The sequence below is a fragment of the Nilaparvata lugens genome, chromosome 13 (assembly GCF_014356525.2).
Source record: "Nilaparvata lugens isolate BPH chromosome 13, ASM1435652v1, whole genome shotgun sequence".
Classification (NCBI taxonomy): Eukaryota; Metazoa; Arthropoda; class Insecta; order Hemiptera; family Delphacidae; genus Nilaparvata; species Nilaparvata lugens.
In genome coordinates this window covers 3,323,811-3,345,716 of record NC_052516.1, presented here as the reverse complement: position 1 = coordinate 3,345,716, position 21,906 = coordinate 3,323,811, and the positions used below count along the sequence as shown (strand labels likewise).

General features: G+C 31.3%; 1 protein-coding gene across 1 annotated transcript in view; it reads right to left on the bottom strand.

Moving 5' to 3' along the window:
* Positions 1-3,015: 3,015 nt before the first annotated feature.
* The window catches only part of LOC111058755 (elongation of very long chain fatty acids protein AAEL008004-like), an 82,950-nt gene continuing 64,059 nt past the window's right edge, over positions 3,016-21,906 (bottom strand). Inside the window, exons 5-11 of the mRNA XM_039439585.1 lie at positions 18,811-18,891; positions 15,576-15,632; positions 13,711-13,816; positions 11,032-11,168; positions 7,405-7,557; positions 4,622-4,820; positions 3,016-4,577 (exon numbers count right to left, since the gene is read on the bottom strand). Coding sequence (XP_039295519.1) covers positions 4,656-4,820; positions 7,405-7,557; positions 11,032-11,168; positions 13,711-13,816; positions 15,576-15,632; positions 18,811-18,891 — 699 coding nt within the window. The 3' untranslated portion in view covers positions 3,016-4,577; positions 4,622-4,655. The remainder of the gene's footprint in view (positions 4,578-4,621; positions 4,821-7,404; positions 7,558-11,031; positions 11,169-13,710; positions 13,817-15,575; positions 15,633-18,810; positions 18,892-21,906) is intronic.

Below are 21,906 nucleotides of genomic sequence, written 5' to 3'. Positions count from 1 at the left end.
TGGATAGTAAACAGTGAGCGAGTGATTCTGTGGAAAATCAAAATATCGCATCCCCGAGATTCATGAGCTGATGTATAGCCAGCTGTGAAATATAAACACGATCATTTTAGAGAATTGTGTTCTGTTTATCAATAAATAAAAATAACGAGTGAAGCTCGGTGCCCCGATATTGAGAGATGAAATGAAAAAAGCTGAATTTGTTGTGCTTTTCTATAAATTCACAACTTTGAACATCACATTGATTGTAGGATATTTATATAATAAAAAGAGATAAGATAACAAAATTTGAAAATTTGATTTTTTTTCTTACATCAATTCCTCACAACTTTGGCCCGGCTGCACAAAAGCCGGTTAAATTTTAACCGTTATTAATTTCACGAGAACCAATCAGAGAAGACCTTTTAGAAAAGACGGCTTCTCTGATTGGTGTTCATGAAATTAATCACGGTTAAAATTTTTAGGCATGTCTGAAATAGATTGTACAGTACTTGTGTTCAGGTACAATATATTGAATTGAAAGGATCTTATTTGATAATGACAGGAGAAATAATAACGATACAAGTTCATTACTAATAATTATTTAATGTAATAAATAAGAACTATTGTACAAAAGTTGGTTTGGAGTACACATGATATTGACAGACAAAAATATTTCTGTGAATTTTCATAAAACAAACAATACAATAACAAATTTTGAAAGCTATAGTTTTGGTTATATTTTTCAATGAAACCAATAATCGAAACAATAAACATTTAAAATTTTGGAAAAAATAACTATTTCCATACACTTTTGGAATATGAATTTTGATAAACGTTTCTTCCAGTAATAAATTATTTCACAATATAACTAATTTCAAAACTCAGTTACAGGTTTCAAGTATTGAATTATTACAAAGGGTGGAGGTTGGTTGAAATCATATTCTTCAAATGATAAAAAATCCCCAAATTTTCTATTATATAAGACATAATTTTCAAGACGAAAACCCTGGATTGAAAATCCTACAATAACAATGACTAGCTCAGTTATTGTGATAAATGAGATTAAAATTTATTAAAAATATTTTGATTTTGTCAATACAATTTTAGTAGAATTGAAAAATAAAATTGCAGGTTGAATTTAATTATCCATGTAACAGGTAAAGCTCTGAAAGTTGAGCAATCATTTATATAAATGGATACCTTTTGAGTAATTTTTTAAAAAAGTTTCATGTGTTTTAATTTAATAAAGTTGATATAATTCGATTGAGGAAGTACAAGACACAATAAATGTATAATTTGTTTACAGTATTGTACAATCCAACTTCATAAATATTTAATGTTTTATACAACTGTGAAACTTTAAATTTTTTGATAAAACCCAAATTTCCTTCCAGTAAAGAATGAAAAATGAGATTTCGATAATTTTATAAACAATCAATGCACCTAAACAAACCTAACAAATTGTATCCTAAATATATATTATTTACAATAACTAAATTTATACACTCCTTCGCTATATTTTTATTTATTTTGATCAGAACTATTAATATTCACTTCAATTCGACATTGAATGGTTATGTACATAAGAAATCACCACATTGGATAACTAGAGAGCTGGATAAACACTTTTTGATTCAATCTCATTTTGTTTCAAACAATTATTGTTACAAACCCTTTGTTTGCAAACACTTTTTCATCCCTTTTACTAATTTTTCTTTCATTTTATCAACGTTTTCTTTTCCGAATACATATAGGAACAAGCAGAGGCAAGACAATTGATAAATAGCAATAAAATTAATTATTTAAATCAAAATAATAATTAAAATTTGATTAATTTTATTGTCATTTTAAGATGGAAGACATAATTATGAGCGTACCATTACTGAGCAATCCATTTTACGTACATAGTACATATTTAAATATATAGGTATAAATAAGTGCGTTTCTGCAGCCTATTTTGAAATCTCACAGTTTTACTACAAACCCTGAGATAGTCGTTCAGATTTATATTTTAGATTACTGTGTAGTACGGTATTTATACTATTTATTTATTTATTTATTTATTTATTTATTTACAATGCAAATGACACTCATGTAATAACATTGGAAGATAAAATAATAAGATAGTCCTTGTGCTATTTTTCTTCCAAATTTATAGGTGACAAAGTCCAAGATAAGGTTAGAATTTCACTTGTACAATTTTTATAAAATTTTAGTACAAAATAAACATGAAAAACTATAAATTTTGAATTTAGATTAAACTATAGTATAGTTTACAAATTCATGCGTTTTCTGGTGAGAATGATTTTGTAGCCACATCTAAATAAAGTCATCATATACGAGAATACATCGTTTTAAATTGAAATATTTTGTTTTAAACAAATACTAGGACAGATACATATTAAAATGTAGAGGCCACATTCAGTAGGTACATTTGTAGCCTACTGAAAAGTACAAATGGACTGCCATTTTTTATCAGTTTATTTATCTGTATAAAAAATATATGGTACTAATATTAGTACCTTTCTTTAATACATGGGTTTTAATCAAATTATTATTAATAATAATATCTTACAGAGTAAGACAGTCGTGTGTCAGTTCTAAGATTTCCAATCAAAAATTGAAACTAGTATGCAATTAATAATTGAATTGAATTTGATAATTAGATTGTCACTATTATTAAACGAAAATCCAAATTAAAGGCTGTAATTCACCCCGAAGACTTCTGCTACTGCAAATATTGACAACAGGGTAAACAGCTAGATGGAAATTTGATGGGAATTTGCAAAAACCTGTAGATTGTAAGACTTGGACATTTTCAAAGTAGATATGTATAAATAAGTGCGTTTCTGCAGCCTATTTTGAAATCTCACAGTTTTACTACAAACCCTGAGATAGTCGTTCAGATTTATATTTTAGATTACTGTGTAGTACGGTATTTATACTATTTATTTATTTATTTATTTATTTATTTATTTACAATGCAAATGACACTCATGTAATAACATTGGAAGATAAAATAATAAGATAGTCCTTGTGCTATTTTTCTTCCAAATTTATAGGTGACAAAGTCCAAGATAAGGTTAGAATTTCACTTGTACAATTTTTATAAAATTTTAGTACAAAATAAACATGAAAAACTATAAATTTTGAATTTAGATTAAACTATAGTATAGTTTACAAATTCATGCGTTTTCTGGTGAGAATGATTTTGTAGCCACATCTAAATAAATTCATCATATACGAGAATACATCGTTTTAAATTGAAATATTTTGTTTCAAACAAATATTAGGACAAATACATATTAAAATGTAGAGGCCATATTCAGTACATTTGTACTGAAAAGTACAAATGGACTGCAATTCTTTATCAGTTTATTTATCTCTATAAAAATATATGGTACAAATATTAGTACCTTTCTTTAATACATGGGTTTTAATCAAATTATTATTAATAATAATATCTTACAGAGTAAGACAGTCGTGTGTCAGTTCTAAGATTTCCAATCAAAAATTGAAACTAGTATGCAATTAATAATTGAATTGAATTTGATAATTAGATTGTCACTATTATTAAACGAAAATCCAAATTAAAGGCTGTAATTCACCCCGAAGACTTCTGCTACTGCAAATATTGACAACAGGGTAAACAGCTAGATGGAAATTTGATGGGAATTTGCAAAAACCTGTAGATTGTAAGACTTGGACATTTTCAAAGTAAGATATGTATAAAAACAACAAAGAATAAAAGTATGATGCAAGAAAAGTTAGATGAGATAGTTTATAGATTTTTTACTTTTATAATTATTTACTCAGGATATTATGAACACTTGATTTCAAGTAAACTTGACTTCAAGCTTTCAAAATCGCCCATTTGACTCAAACGTTGAAAAAAAAACTTGTACAACCTAAAAATACACTTGACTAATGTAAACCCTACTTTATTGTGATATGACGTCATCGATCCCACAAGTGAGGGTAATTGATGAAAAAGAAAATATAAGGTATAATCCGAACAACTACCTCACACAATCCACATAATTTAAACAAAGATAGAGCATACTTTATCGTTTGTTTACTCTAAATCTAAACAAAGATAGAGCATACTTTATCGTTTGCTTACTCTAAATTTAAACAAAGATAGAGCATACTTTATCGTTTATTTGCTCTAAATTTGAACAAAGATAGATCATGCTTTATCGTTTGTTCACTCTAAATTTCAACAAAGATAGAGCATGCTTTATCGTTTATTACTCTAAAGCTGCGTTTACACCAAAGTTAATAACAAAATGTTAATAACTTAATCCTTATAGATTCTATTAGATTGAACATAACTTATCATACACATGATGAACATATATGTTTGTCAAGTTCCGTTCAATCTAATAGAATCTATAAGAATTATGTTATCAACATTAATTAACATTTTTGTTTATAACTTTGGTGTAAAACCAGCTTTAATTTAAACAAAGATAGAGCATACTTTATAGTTTGTTTATACTTAAAATTTGAACAAAGATAGAGCATACTTTATAGTTTGTTTATACTTAAAATTTGAACAAAGATAGAGCATACTTTATCGTTTGTTCACTCTAAATTTAAACAAAGATAGAGCATACTTTATCGTTTGTTCACTCTAAATTTGAAGCTACTTGGGGTGTTTGTAGGTTGCTGTATTATTTCTGGTTGTTGACGTAGGCCGCCCTGTTTTTAAGACTATCGTGAGCGGTGTAGCTGGCCTCCATGGATTTCTCGGGCTGTTGGTAGGCGTGAGACGCCTTGCCATTGGCTGAGCCGTTTGTCAGAGCGTCATCGTCCTTTTTCGAAGGTCCGGCTACCACCTGAACCAAAAAAGTCGTTTGTTAGATTATAAAATAGTTTATAGTCATATAGAAATGGATGATTTATTGGTTAAGCTGCAGAGGCGCCATTTTGGGGGGCAGGGGGGGTCTAGGCCCCCCCCCCAAGGATCAGATGAATAATAAAAATGCGGGTCTATCTACACGAATCCTTAGAATCTCATACTGATTTAATACTTTTTTTAAACAGCAGTAGTATAATTCCTTCTACAGTATCAAAATGTAGGAAAATTGCCTTGAACGTATGGGTACGGAGTAATAAAGAATATATTTTTCTCTGTGAGTTATTGCATAAATTTCAACGTGAGAATTAACAAGTTGCAAGATATCACAGTGAAAGCAAAAGAAATGGCTCAATCAGACAATCAATAATGTATGTACAGAGTTGGTGAGAATTATGCTGGGAACAGCTTAATGTTTCTTCAGCTTTCTAACTGAAAGTTATTTTCCAATAAGAATATGATCCCCAATGAAATTGTTGAAATTGTCATTGTAAAAGGTAAATTCATATTTTACCATGATTTTTAAGAAATCTGTTTCAGTCTATTCCTACTTTAGAGCCTCTCTGTAGGCCTATATTTCTAATAAATACTTCATTTATTAGAAGACAGAAGTCTTTGGGGTGATTTACAGCATCTAATTTGGAACTGTGTTTAATAATAATTTATTATTAATTCATTAACATTAAATTTAATATCTCAGTAATTTCCATCTGATCGGTTAAACATGAACCGAGTTTCTTTGAATAATAAATGAAGATAAATACTATATTATCGTCTTAAATCAACCTCAATTAAGACAGTTTCACCATAGAGTAAAGACAGCATAAGATTTGTATCAAATTATGGTGTTGTGTATCAAGTTGACAAGATACTGTATCGTATTGTGTTGATACGGTATCATATTATGTTGATACTGTATCATATTGTGTTGATACGGTATCCTATAATGTTGATACTGTATCATATTGTGTTGATACTGTACCATATTTCAATGATACTTATCATAATATTGTGTTGATACTGTATTATTTATGATGATACCAAGAAAAGATAGCATAAGAAGATATATATTATGTTATAGGGATTTTATGTGCAAATTTCACTGTTAACTCAAGCCGATAGTCCTAGTAGTTGTTTTATGGTGAAGCTATGTGACGATGGTAGTCTCTCATACTGTGCCGTTCTTACACTCTTACACTCCCAACAAAACAGTAATAATAGACAGTAATCGGCTTGAAATTTGGAACATAAACGACCTATACCATGGGATATCTTCTTTTGCTATTTTTTCTCTATGGCCTTATGTTCATCTTAAGGCTGTACAGAGGCTAAAAATAAACTTTCTATTCGTGATATTTTTCGAAGTTTTTCGATTTGTATATCATCAAGCTATCAAAATGAAAAAGTTTTCTCAGGATTTTTTTTCCGATCAATACTTTTTGAGATATGAGCGACTGAAGTTTGAATTTTCGGGACAGAACATTTCAAATTCGGTACGTTTTAAATCCATGAGATTAAAAGAATGGATTCTTCATGGTATTGTTGATCTAGTAGAACAAAAATTTTCTGAAAATATCAATTTTTGGAAAGTTATTCACTTTACCAAAAATAACTCAACTAAAAGTTATTTTTGGTTATTTTTAGTAAATTGAATAACTATCATAAAAATTGATATTTTCAGAAAATTTTTGTTTTACTAGATCAACAATACCATGAAGAATTCATTCTATGAATCTCATGGATTTATCTCTTACCGAATTTGAAATGCTCTGTCCCAAAAATTCAAACTTCAGTCGCTCATATCTCAAAAAGTGATGATCGGAAAAAAATTCCTGAGAAAACTTTTTCATTTTGATAGCTTGATGAATACAATTCAAAAAACTTTGAAAAATATCACGAGTAAAAAGTTTATTTTTAGCCTTTGCACAGCCTTAATATTCTAGTAGTTATTTTTCGTGAAGCTATGTGACGCTGGTCGTCTCTTATACTTTTTTTTTAGGTAGAGAGTTAGTGGGGAGGATATTTTTAATATTCTTTCCGGAGAATGGACATTGATATGTCCAAAGCTCCGCCAATCTATGTAGATGCATAACAATATAATTATTATCTATAGTTATTATATTACAAATTGCTTTTTCATATTATATACAGTTCAAAAATTATTTTCTTAGTATATATCATGTAAATTCATCTATAATTTTGCTGTATTGTAAGCTATTGTATATAAGTGTATAAGACAGTATATATTGTAATCTACATAAATAAAGTACTCAATCAATCAATCAATCAATACTGTGCCGTTCACCCCAACAAAACAGTAATAATAGACAGTGATCGGCTTGAGTTGACCAAAATCGGCTTGAGATTTGGAACATAAACGACCTACACCATGGGATATCTTCTTATATGTTATCTTTATCTAATCTTCTTCACAAAATCGGCTTGAGATTCGGAACATAAACGACCTATACCATGGGATATCCTCTTATGTTATCTTCTTATGTTATCTTTTCTCTATGGTTTAGCCTGGTAAATTTTATTGAAGTTTTTGATTTTCAGCTGACCTTGGTCTTCTTGTAGGTCTGATTGTAGAAGTCGGCGAAGAGGAAGTAGAACATGATTGCGTGGAGTCCGATCCACCAGACGAACGCCTTGGGGTAATCACAGTCGATGAAGAGCAACTGGAAGGCGTGCACCATCACCAACACAAACTGGATCTACAAACAAACACAAAACACATAATTATTGACTAATAATACATGACAAATCATACAAAAAATTATATAAATTGCGAGAAAAAATATTTGTGAATAATTGTGAAATTCACATTGTGAAAATGGAATGCGTGTATCATTACTAACACAAACTGTTGGCCTATCTAAAAATGACACATAATTATTGACTAATAATAGGCAACAAATAATTAAAAAAATGTATAAATGGAGAGGAAGATTGTGAATAGGCCTACTGGATCTGGAATGCGTATAACATTACTAAAATAAGCTGGATCTAAACAACACAGAACATATCATAATTAACTAATCCTATTATATTAAGCGAGCAATTTCTGTATATCTGGTTATTTTCATACCTGGTTATCTGGTTATTTATGATTGTAGCTTACTACTTGTGATAATAAAGAGATAGAAGAAAACAAAATTTGCAAAAGACAACAGAGTTTGATGATGTAATAGATTTTGTTTCTCTAAATTAATAAAGCCTACAAAATTTGAGACTGAAATTGATTGCAGCTTACTACTCGTGATAATAAAGAGATAGAAGAAAACACAATTTGTAAAAGGGAACCGATTTTGGAGTTGTTCGGGCATTCACCTCTTGAACACTAAATTTATTTTGTATTTCTAAATTAATTCCATAACTTCAGGACTGAAATTGATTGTAGCATATCCTATTATATTAAGCGAGCAATTTCTGTATATCTGTTTATATCTGGTTATTTATGTTCAACGGATCTCGAAACGGCTCTAACGATTTCCACGAAATTTGGAAGAAGTGTACCTTTGAAGAGGTGAAACCAGTTGTGTTTTGATGAAATAAATACTTGATTATTCTATGGCTCAACTCACACTCACGCGACTCAGGTGGAGAAGAGACTCGACTCTAGTGGAGAGCATGTGTTTCCAAATGGTGACGTCGCGGAGACTAGAATCGACTGGTCTGAGTGTCACCATTTGGAAACACATGATTTCGACTAGAGTCGAGTCTCTTCTCGACCCGCGTAACTGTGAGTTGAGCCTTACTTTATTTATTTACATAAATACATACATGGAGACAACAGGTTAAACCCTTATATGTCTCCTTGAAACATTACAACATTCTTCATTCAAAAATTAGATTTAAAATAAACGTGAAGCTGAGAATAAAACAAGAGTAAAATAAAATAAGAACAAAATAAATTATATAACAAAAAAAATCTACATAACGAAATTTGTATAGAATTTTGTAATTTTATTGTGAATGGATGAGTGACAGAATAAAATGTGGAAAATGGAAGCTGACATACCATTTGCATGGTGGTAAGGTATTTCTTCCACCACAGGTACGGCTGCATGTGGGGACCAAGTGCTGCCAGAAGGTAGTAGGAGTACATCACAATGTGCACAAAAGTGTTCAACATACCGAAGAATGTACTGTGGCCACCTAAAAACATACACAAAATAAAAAATAACAATAATTCAATCTACAATATAATGAAGGAAAGAATCTTCTCAAACATGTAGGGGATAGGAAATACACGAATGACGCATCCTCAATCTGAACTATAGTGAGGTCCAGGTAAAAATCCGTAAAATATAAGACATTAAATTACTTAGGGTCCTTTACTTTGCCTATGTTCAATCGGTGCTGCAATATGGGTTAGTGGTATGGGGAGGAGCGTATGATGTTTTCATGAATAAAATTTTTACATTTCAAAAAATGATAATAAAAGCAATTCTTAATTAGGCAAGGGCTTTTTCTAGTAGTGAAACATTTGCCGAATTTAAAGTGATGACAGTACGTCAAATTTATATAAAGAAACTTCTCTATTATGCATGGATGAGGAAGGAGGAATTTACAGTGGATAATAACGTTTCTATGTATAACCTGAGAGTTACATCTCATAACATTAATTTATAATATTAACTATTCAGATTTGACAATAGTGCGAAGACAATTGGGGTATCTTAGCTCAAAAATAATAAATATCATGCCAAATGCATTGTCAGAATATCTTTCTAATAGGGGTGGACAGAGGATGGAACAGATAAATAAGTGGGTGATACAAAAATTTTTCTTCGACATCAGTCAAATATTATAATTACTAGTAATTTATTGTTAACTTCGATTTTTTGTAGCTTTAATTATTAGTAAATAAATTTTTATATTGTCTAAACAGCTGATACTCTCACTCAGCGGTCAGGGTTTTGCCCTTGCTGGGTGGTGCCATGTAATTTTAATTTATTTGTAAAATAGCATAATATTATTATAATCTAGAATATTTCTTTTGTAAGCTTTTTATTTTGTATTTTGTTTTTATGGGCAATAAAGATGTTAAAAAAATGGCAGTGGATAAAGATAGGAGAACAGCGATGTCGATTCTCTGCCTCAATTAATTGACCGAGCGAAGTGAGGTCTAAGATTCAAGTCGACGGTTTGGCATTTCTGTTAACGTTTAAATGTTTATATGTTTTTATGTTGCGCATTTACGGCGAAACGCGGTAATAGATTTTCATGAAATTTGACAGGTATGTTCCTTTTTTAATTGCGCATCGACGTATATACAAATTTTTTTTGGAAATTTCGCATCTCAAGGATAATATAAAAGGAAAAAAGGAAAAAGGAGCCTCCTTCATACGCCAATATTAGAGTAAAAATCAGACTATGGAATTTATTCATCATAAATCAGCTGACAAGAGACTCGACTCTAGTGGAGAGCATGTGTTTCCAAATGGTGACACTCAGTCCAGTCGATTCTTGTCTCCGCGACTGTCACCATTTGGAAACACATGCTCTCCACTAGAGTCGAGTCTCTTCTCGACCTGAGTCGCGTGAGTGTTGGTTGAGCCTTAGAATAATCAAGTATTTATTTCATCAAAACACAACTGGTTCCACCTCTTCAAAAGCCATTGTAAAGTACGCTTGAAAATGGCTCTTAAGAGTTGAAGCTAGTTGTGTTTTAATAAAATAAAAATAGTACTTGATAACTTTTATTGTGAAACTGATAGATGGGACTTCGCCTAAGGCTCAACTCACACTTATGCGACTCAGGTCGAGAAGAGACTCGACTCTAGTGGAGAGCATGTGTTTTCAAATGGTGACGTCGCGGAGACTAGAATCGACTGGTCTGAGTGTCACCATTTGGAAACACATGATTTCGACTAGAGTCGAGTCTCTTCTCGACCCGCGTAACTGTGAGTTGAGCCTTACTTTATTTATTTACATAAATACATACATGGAGACAACAGGTTAAACCCTTATATGTCTCCTTGAAACATTACAACATTCTTCATTCAAAAAATTAGATTTAAAATAAACGTGAAGCTGAGAATAAAACAAGAGTAAAATAAAATAAGAACAAAATAAATTATATAACAAAAAAAATCTACATAACGAAATTTGTATAGAATTTTGTAATTTTATTGTGAATGGATGAGTGACAGAATAAAATGTGGAAATGGAAGCTGACATACCATTTGCATGGTGGTAAGGTATTTCTTCCACCACAGGTACGGCTGCATGTGGGGACCAAGTGCTGCCAGAAGGTAGTAGGAGTACATCACAATGTGCACAAAAGTGTTCAACATACCGAAGAATGTACTGTGGCCACCTAAAAACATACACAAAATAAAAAATAACAATAATTCAATCTACAATATAATGAAGGAAAGAATCTTCTCAAACATGTAGGGGATAGGAAATACACGAATGACGCATCCTCAATCTGAACTATAGTGAGGTCCAGGTAAAAATCCGTAAAATATAAGACATTAAATTACTTAGGGTCCTTTACTTTGCCTATGTTCAATCGGTGCTGCAATATGGGTTAGTGGTATGGGGAGGAGCGTATGATGTTTTCATGAATAAAATTTTTACATTTCAAAAATGATAATAAAAGCATTCTTAATTAGGCAAGGGCTTTTTCTAGTAGTGAAACATTTGCCGAATTTAAAGTGATGACAGTACGTCAAATTTATATAAAGAAACTTCTCTATTATGCATGGATGAGGAAGGAGGAATTTACAGTGGATAATAACGTTTCTATGTATAACCTGAGAGTTACATCTCATAACATTAATTTATAATATTAACTATTCAGATTTGACAATAGTGCGAAGACAATTGGGGTATCTTAGCTCAAAAATAATAAATATCATGCCAAATGCATTGTCAGAATATCTTTCTAATAGGGGTGGACAGAGGATGGAACAGATAAATAAGTGGGTGATACAAAAATTTTTCTTCGACATCAGTCAAATATTATAATTACTAGTAATTTATTGTTAACTTCGATTTTTTGTAGCTTTAATTATTAGTAAATAAATTTTTATATTGTCTAAACAGCTGATACTCTCACTCAGCGGTCAGGGTTTTGCCCTTGCTGGGTGGTGCCATGTAATTTTAATTTATTTGTAAAATAGCATAATATTATTATAATCTAGAATATTTCTTTTGTAAGCTTTTTATTTTGTATTTTGTTTTTATGGGCAATAAAGATGTTAAAAAAATGGCAGTGGATAAAGATAGGAGAACAGCGATGTCGATTCTCTGCCTCAATTAATTGACCGAGCGAAGTGAGGTCTAAGATTCAAGTCGACGGTTTGGCATTTCTGTTAACGTTTAAATGTTTATATGTTTTTATGTTGCGCATTTACGGCGAAACGCGGTAATAGATTTTCATGAAATTTGACAGGTATGTTCCTTTTTTAATTGCGCATCGACGTATATACAAATTTTTTTTGGAAATTTCGCATCTCAAGGATAATATAAAAGGAAAAAAGGAAAAAGGAGCCTCCTTCATACGCCAATATTAGAGTAAAAATCAGACTATGGAATTTATTCATCATAAATCAGCTGACAAGAGTGATTACACAGATGTGTGGAGAAGTCAGTCCATTGCTGTATTTCCATAAGGTCTATAGTTTCAATCAGGTACTTGTGGATGAGAATACTGGGTGAGGTCTACTGTTCACAGAACTACTAGTATAATGAAGGAAAGAATCTTCTCAAACATTTACGGGATAGGAAATACACGAATGACGCATCCTCAAGTCTGAACTATAGTGAGGTCCAGCTTATAATGGCAGTGGATAAAGATAGGAGAACAGCGTTGTCGATTCTCTGCCTCAATTAATTGACCGAACGAAGTGAGGTCTAAGATTCAAGTCGACGGTTTGGCATTTCTGTTGAAAAATCAGACTATAGAATTATTCATCATAAAACAGCTGACAAGTGATTACACAGATGTGTGGAGAAGCCAGTCTATTGCTGTATTTCCATAAGGTCCATAGTTTCAATCAGGTACTTGTGGATGAGAATACAGCGTGAGGTCTACTGTTCACAGAACTACTAGTATAATGAAGGAAAGAATCTTCTCAAACATTTACGGGATAGGAAATACACGAATGACGCATCCTCAAGTCTGAACTATATAATGAGGTCCACGTTATAATGGCAGTGGATAAGATAGGAGAACAGCGTTGTCGATTCTCTGCCTCAATTAATTGACCGAACGAAGTGAGGTCTAAGATTCAAGTCGACGGTTTGGCATTTCTGTTGAAAAATCAGACTATAGAATTATTCATCATAAAACAGCTGACAAGTGATTACACAGATGTGTGGAGAAGCCAGTCTATTGCTGTATTTCCATAAGGTCCATAGTTTCAATCAGGTACTTGTGGATGAGAATACAGCGTGAGGTCTACTGTTCACAGAACTACTAGTATAATGAAGGAAAGAATCTTCTCAAACATTTACGGGATAGGAAATACACGAATGACGCATCCTCAAGTCTGAACTATATAATGAGGTCCACGTTATAATGGCAGTGGATAAAGATAGGAGAACAGCGTTGTCGATTCTCTGCCTCAATTAATTATATTTCTACATCATCAAAAACAGATTTGGCAGCCTTGCGGTGCTAGAAACGGATAGTGCAACCTACTTTGTCGAATGATAGATTAGGACAGCAACACCAAAGTTAATCAAATTCTGTCATTATAACGTGAACCTCACTATAGGTATTCAACTGATTATCTTGAAATTTCGCATAACGATTATGATTTACCAAGGATGAAGATAAACATTATGATGTACAGTAATGAACATTTTAAATGGTCGATAATAAATAGAATTCGTTTTTTTTTACAAACCTGGAGTAAACTTGACTCCGAACCATGTGCTGAGGGGCATGATACCGTGATGGATGACGTGCAGCCTAGACACCTGCTCGTTCTTTTTCCTCATCACAAAGAAAATCTAAAGAAAATACAAACTAATGTGAAAAAATTAAAGGAAATCTGGAAAAACTTCAAAAGGGTTGAAAACATTTACATTTACTTTTTCCTCATCACAAAGAAAATCTAAAGAAAATACAAAAAAATGTGAAAAAATCAAAGGAAATCTGGAAAAACTTTAAATGGGTTGAAAACATTTACATTTACTTTTTCCTCATCGCAAAGAAAATCTAAAGAAAATACAAAAAAAATCAAAGGAAATCTGGAAAAAACTTCAAATGGGTTGAAAACATTTACAAAAATGATACAAGAAATGGAGTGGATACTTCTCAATGTAATGAAAAAGCTACTAAAAATGATAAAAGAACAAAAGAATACAAAGAAAATGTGATAAAAATCACAGGAAATCTGGAAAAACTTCAAATGATGAGTTGAAAACATTTACAAAAAATATACAAGAAATGGAGTAAATACTTCTCAATATAATGAAATAGCTACTTAAAATGATACAAGTACAGAAGAATACAAAGAAAATTTGAAAAAAGTAAAGGAAATATGGAGAAAACTTGAAATAAATTAAAAATTGACAAAAATTATACAAGAAATGGAGTACGTAAATATTATGTACTTCTCAATGTAATGAAATAGGTACTAACAATGATACAAGAACAGAAGAATACAAAGAAAATTTGAAAAAAGCAAAGGAAATCTGGAGAAAACTTTGAATCGGTTAAAAACATTGACAAAAATTATACAAGAAATGAAGTAAATAATTTTCAATGTAATGAAATAGCTACTAACAATGATACAAGAACAGAAGAATACAAAGAAAATTTAAAAAAGCAAAGCAAATCTGGAGAAAACTTCAAATAAGTTGAAAGCATTGACAAAAAGTATACAAGAAATGAAGTAAATACTTCTCAATTTAATGAGATAGATACTAACAATGAGATATATATGAGTTTACTTGGATTGTAAACCCGGATGGTTAATTTGAAAACAAAATAAAATGAATTATAAATATCAATTAGTCACAATACAAAATGTGAAGAGAGTATAGGTCTACTAGTCAATTCAATAAAATATTTTCAGTCTAGTTCAGAGTCAGCAATGGAAGAAAAAAAAACTGAATTATATTACTGTGATGTCATATTATATTGATTAATAAATAATGAGAAATATTATTGTTTTGTAAATTAATTCTTTTTCACTATTAAATCAAACTTTGAATTAGAAATTAAGTGCCTGTTGCACAAAAGCCGGTTAAATTTTAACCGTGATTTATTCCACGAGAACCAATCAGAGAAGGCGTTTTTGAAAAGACGGCTTCTATGATTTGTTCTCGCAGAATTAATCACGGTTAAAATTTAACCGGCTTTTGTACAACGGGCCTAAGGATTTTTCATCAGTCTGAAGATGACTAATAAAATATTTTCATTTCAGTTCAGAGTCAGCGATGGAAGAAAAACTGAATTATATTACTGTGATATAGGCCTATGTCATATTATATTTATCAATAAATAATGAGAAATATTATTGTTTTGTAAATTAATTCTTTCTCACTATTAAATCAAACTTTGAATTAGAAATTAAGTGCCTGTTGCACAAAAGCCGGTTAAATTTTAACCATCCAAATTTTAACCGGCCATACTAACAACAGGTCGAAACGTCGACCTGTAGGCTACCCAGCCTTCCCACTACAAAAGTATTAATTTTCAATTCAATTATAAATTCTTGTAAACTGAGAATATGGAGTGAAATAGGTACCGTATGGTACTTACAGTATCAAAAAATTCCGTGAATTTCGAGAAGAAGTACCACCAGCATCCAGCTGCCGTCTGAAAAAAAAGGAACAATTAGGATCATCCGCCTCATTAGCTACGCACAAGCCTTAAGTTTACGTGGGTATCACCCTCAGATAAAAAAATTGATAAATAAAATGAAAAACAGATGGAATTGAATGGAGAATGCATTTATTCAAATGCTAATTAATATATAATTAAATAGCAAGAACAGAAATCTGGAGAAAATCTGCAGCATTTATTTGGGATTTTCGTTAAATAATAATTATAAAATGAAAAACATTAGAAATAACGACCTGTTGAAGCTATTGAAGTCTGCATTCTGATTCCATGAATATACCGACGTTATTATCATTGAGCATCTTCAATAAAACACTTCATCACATAATAAACAAGCAAACATTAGGCATAGAGAAATTATAGCGTAAGTAGATATTCCATGGTATAGGGCGTTTATGTCGCAAATTTTACTGTTATCTCAAGCCGATCACTGTCGATTATTACTGTTTTGACCGGGTAAGAGTGTATGAACGGCACAATATTGATTGATTGATTGATTGATTGAGTACTTTATTTATGTAGATTACAATATATACTGGCTTATACTTATATACAATAGCTTACAATACAGCAAAATTATAGATGAATTTACATGATATAGACTAGGAAAATAATTATTGAACTGTATATGATATGAAAAAGCAATTTGTAATATAATAACTATAGATAATAATTATATTGTTATGCATCTACATAAATTGGCGGAGCTTTGGACATATCAATGTCCATTCTTCGGAAAGAATATTAAAAATATCCTCCCCACTAACTCTCTACCAAAATATGAGAGACTACCAACGTCATAAATCTTCACAGGAAAGAACTACGTGGACTATCAGCTTGAGATAACAGTAAAAGTTGCGACATAAACACCCTATACCATGGGATATCTACTTACGCTATTGTTTCTCTATGCATTAGGCTACTTATCTGAAGAGATTATGACGAAATCTCTTTTATAGTAAGGCTAGGCACATACCAGTTAGTCAAGACAAGACATGGTCAGACACGTTTAGTCACAAACTTCACATAGTTGCTTATGACGCAACACACACCGATTAGTCATTGCAATTAGACATGTCTTCATAAGCAACTATGTGAAGTATTGTGACTAAACATGTCTTGTCTTGTCTTGGCTAACTGGTGTGTGCCTAGCCTTAGATTCACTTCACATTGTCAGCTTTATTTGGTTGAATGGGTTATCAAATGATGATGCTATTTTTAAGAGGAAGTATGAAAGTTTGGAGGAATCTCAATGTACAATTTATTTGCTCTAGACGTTTGTTCGGATGTGAAAGTCTTGCTTAAGTAAAGTTAGTTTGTTTTGGATGTGAAAGTTTCGTTTGCAAACAACGATGTAACTCCTGTGATGGAATAGGTACATGATTATTCATCACTAATCATGGAGGAGCTAATAGTTATTTTGGAATATTTATTATCAATGATTTCTGATTATTTATTCATTCATTATTCTTTATTCATTTATACAATGAGTAAATTATCAAAATGCTAGGGAGAGGAAAAATAAGGTAACCTTGTGCTATTCCTCTCCCAAATTTAGATAACAGATAGTCCGAAATAGGTTAAGTCTTATAGTTCTTCAAGATTACAAAATTACAAAATTTTCAGTCCTCAAGTATTTTCACAAAGTATTATTAATTATTGAATGAAAAAGACTAAGAAATTGTCAAAAACCACAGATTTATTGATACTTAGAAATATACTTTCTGTATAATGTAGAAATATAATTTCTAAGTATCAATAAATCTGTGGTTTTTAAAAATTTCTTAGTCTTTTTCATTCAATATAAATAATTACCACAATATCAACTTCTCAACTACACAAAAATATGATTAATTATTTTAGAAGATCTCAGTTTCAAAATTTGGCCTCAACCCTCCAGTATAAATAATGGAAATCTGTTTTGGTTTGCTACTGATTGTAGACAGTTTTAATAATTAATTTGAATATCCAAGTGAGTTTATTATTCATGATACTATAGCATACAGAAAAGATAGCATAAGAAGATATCCCATGGTAAAGAGCGTTTATATTTCAAATTTCAAGCCGATCTTTTGTTAACTTAAGCCGATTACTGTCTATTATTACTGTGTTGTTGGGGTGAGAGTGTAAGAACGGCACAGTATGAGAGACTACCATCGTCACATAGCTTCACAAAAAATTACTACAAGGACTATCACTTTCTTTATTGATTGATTGATTGATTGATATAATAAGTATACATCATATAAATGATAGAGAGAGGAAAAATAAGGTAACCTTGTGCTATTCCTCTCCCCAATTTAGATTTGTTTACACATAGTCCGAAATAGGTTAAGTATTGTAGCTCTTCACTTCGCAAAATTTTCAGACCACTATAATATGTTCACAAAGTAAATTTTCAAATTTAGATGCTTCAAAACAAAAAATAGAACAGATATTTCACATTATTATCACTTGAATAGAGAAGATTCATATATTTAAGAGATAATTTTGAAAAAGAACCGAAAAAACAAACTTAATTCTAGAAGCATAGCTGTATAAATCAACTTGAGTTAACAGTGGAATTTGAACATAAACGCCCTATACCATGGAATATCTTCGTATGCTATATATTCTCTATGATACTAGATACTAGATAGGCTTACTTTCAAGGTACCATATTGATATACGTATACAGACAGATGCTAGAGATAAATTTCTTCAGAATGTTTGTATTATCTACAAGAGATAATTATTATTAAACGAAATTCTAATTTGATGAAAACTCCAATGAACAAAGATTCTATATAATGAACAAAGATATATGTATACTGACAGATGCTAAAGACATCTTTCTTCGGAATGTTTGTATTATCTACAAGAGATATAATTATTATTAAACGAAATTCCAATTTGATGAATACTCCAATGAACAAAGATTCTATATAATGAACAAAGATATACGTATACTGACAGATGCTAGAGATATATTTCTTCAGAATGTTTGTATCATCTACAAGAGATAATTATTATTAAACGAAATTCTAATTTGATGAAAACTCCAATGAACAAATGCAACTTCTAATTTATTTTCATTTGTACAAGAGATAATTAAGATATGAATGAAATTTATTGAAATATGAATGAAGTTGTAAAAAAATGAAATTCCACTTACCCTCATAGCCTTGGGAGATGTTGAGTAATCAACTGGTTGGCACCTGAAACTGTATCCATTGAACCAACCGGCTACGATTGCCTGGAATAAAACATTAAAAAAATAATGGATATTTGATTCATTCATTTATTCATTTATTCATTTAATAATACACAAATTTAAATAATTCGAATATTGATTACAGTAGGCTTACTCACAATAAAACCAAATTATCTAAAGTCTTATCCTTCTTACTAGCCGTCAGGCTCGCTTCGCTCGCCAAATCCGTCTAGCCAGAGTTCCGCCCCCTCGCATCGCTCGCCTGCATTTTTCATTTCAGCATGCTTCTGTAGTAGATTTGAACATTTTCTGTTCATTTGTTCTCGATAAAGCTGAGAAAGCGCAAAAAACGCTGGAAAAACACAGATTTTGGGTGTATCTTTGGCGTTATTTCAAATTCCTTCTACCACAACATTATTACACCCTAGCTGAGCTTCTGTACTGAATTTGAACAATTTATGTTCATTTGTACTCGATAAATCTGGAAAAAAGCAAAAAAAAAACGCTGGAAAAACGCTAATTATGGGCGTATCTTTGACATCATTGCAAATTCCTTTTACTACAACATTATTACACCCTGGCTGAGCTTCTGTACTAAATTTGAACAATTTCTGTTCATTTGTACTCGATAAATCTGGAAAAAAGCAAAAAAAAAAATCGCTGGAAAAACGCTAATTATGGGCGTATCTTTGACATTATTGCAAATTCCTTCTACTACAACATTATTACACCCTAGCTGAGCTTCTGTACTAAATTTGAACATTTTCTGTTCATTTGTTCTCGATAAAGCTGGAAAAAAGCAAAAAAACGCTGGAAAAACGCTAATTTCGGGCGTATCTTTGACGTTATTGCAAATTCCTTCAAACACAACATTATTACACCCTGGCTGAGCTTCTGTAGTGAATTTGAACAATTTCTGTTCATTTGTACTCGATAAATCTGGAAAAAAGCAAAAAAAAAAAAAAAAAAAAAAACGCTGGAAAAACGCTAATTTCGGGCGTATCTTTGACGTTATTGCAAATTCCTTCTAACACAACATTATTACACCCTGGCTGAGCTTCTGTAGTGAATTTGAACAATTTCTGTTCATTTGTACTCGATAAATCTGGAAAAAAGCAAAAAAAAAAAAAAACGCTGGAAAAACACGGATTTTGGGTGTATCTTTGGCGTTATTTCAAATTCCTTCTACCACAACATTATTACACCCTGGCTGAGCTTCTGTAGTGAATTTGAAAAATTTCTGTTCATTTGTACTCGATAAATCTGGAAAAAAGCAAAAAAAAAAAAAAAAAACGCTGGAAAAACGCTAATTTCGGGCGTATCTTTGACGTTATTGCAAATTCCTTCTAACACAACATTATTACACCCTGGCTGAGCTTCTGTAGTGAATTTGAACAATTTCTGTTCATTTGTACTCGATAAATCTGGAAAAAAGCAAAAAAAAAAAAAAACGCTGGAAAAACGCTAATTTCGGCCGTATCTTTGACGTTATTGCAAATTCCTTCTAACACAACATTATTACACCCTGGCTGAGCTTCTGTAGTGAATTTGAACAATTTCTGTTCATTTGTACTCGATAAATCTGGAAAAAAGCAAAAAAAAAAAAAAAACGCTGGAAAAACACGGATTTTGGGTGTATCTTTGGCGTTATTTCAAATTCCTTCTACCACAACATTATTACACCCTGGCTGAGCTTCTGTAGTGAATTTGAACAATTTCTGTTCATTTGTACTCGATAAATCTGGAAAAAAGCAAAAAAAAAAAAAAAAAACGCTGGAAAAACGCTAATTTCGGGCGTATCTTTGACGTTATTGCAAATTCCTTCTAACACAACATTATTACACCCTGGCTGAGCTTCTGTAGTGAATTTGAACAATTTCTGTTCATTTGTACTCGATAAATCTGGAAAAAAGCAAAAAAAAAAAAAAAACGCTGGAAAAACGCTAATTTCGGCCGTATCTTTGACGTTATTGCAAATTCCTTCTAACACAACATTATTACACCCTGGCTGAGCTTCTGTAGTGAATTTGAACAATTTCTGTTCATTTGTACTCGATAAATCTGGAAAAAAGCAAAAAAAAAAAAAAAACGCTGGAAAAACGCTAATTATGGGCTTAACTTTGACATCATTGCAAATTCCTTCTACTACAACATTATTACACCCTAGTTGAGCTTCTGCACTAAATTTGAACATTTTCTGTTCATTTGTTCTCGATAAAGCTGAGAAAACGCTAAAAAAACGCTGGAAAACGCAGATTTTGGGCGTATCTTTGGAAATTTTTCCAAATCCGTTCTTAGTGCGCCTCTAAAGGGCCAACTGAACATACCTACCAAATTTTAACGTTTTTGGTCCGGTAGATTTTTAGTTCTGCGATTGAGTAAGTCAGTCAGTGAGTGAGTGCCATTTCGCTTTTATATAGATACATCTAAATTATCCACAGTATACACTTTAAACATTCAACGTTTTCATCACAATATTGAATTAAGACCGAATTATGTCCGTACCACTGTAGTCTATTTTCTTTGATATTTCTGCAACCTCCAGTCTGTTACTTATTATTCATTTCGGATTATATACCTTCTAGTTGAGAATACCTCTAAATAATGTAGAGTATACACTTAAAATTTCTAAAGCTGGGTTTACACCGAAGTGATTAACAAAATGTTAATAACTTAATCCTCATAGATTCTATTAAATTGAACGGAACTTGACAAACACATATGTTCATCATGTGTATGATAAGCTATGTTCAATCTAATAGAATCTATAAGTATTAATTTATTAACATTTTGTTGATAACTTTGGTGTAAACGCAGCTTAAGAAACTTTAAACGTTTTCATAACAATATTGAATTTAAACGACTTCAATTCGACTTTAGACGTGAATATCATTCCTCACAATTGAATTGAAATAACTACAGGTCACATTTTTGAAACTTTAAGAATAAGAATGGATTTTCTGTGGTTGGAAACTCACCTCATAGAACAGCCACGAGCTGAATATGACTTGAATGAGGTTGTAGATGATTTTAAGCACATTTTTGAAATTTCAAGAA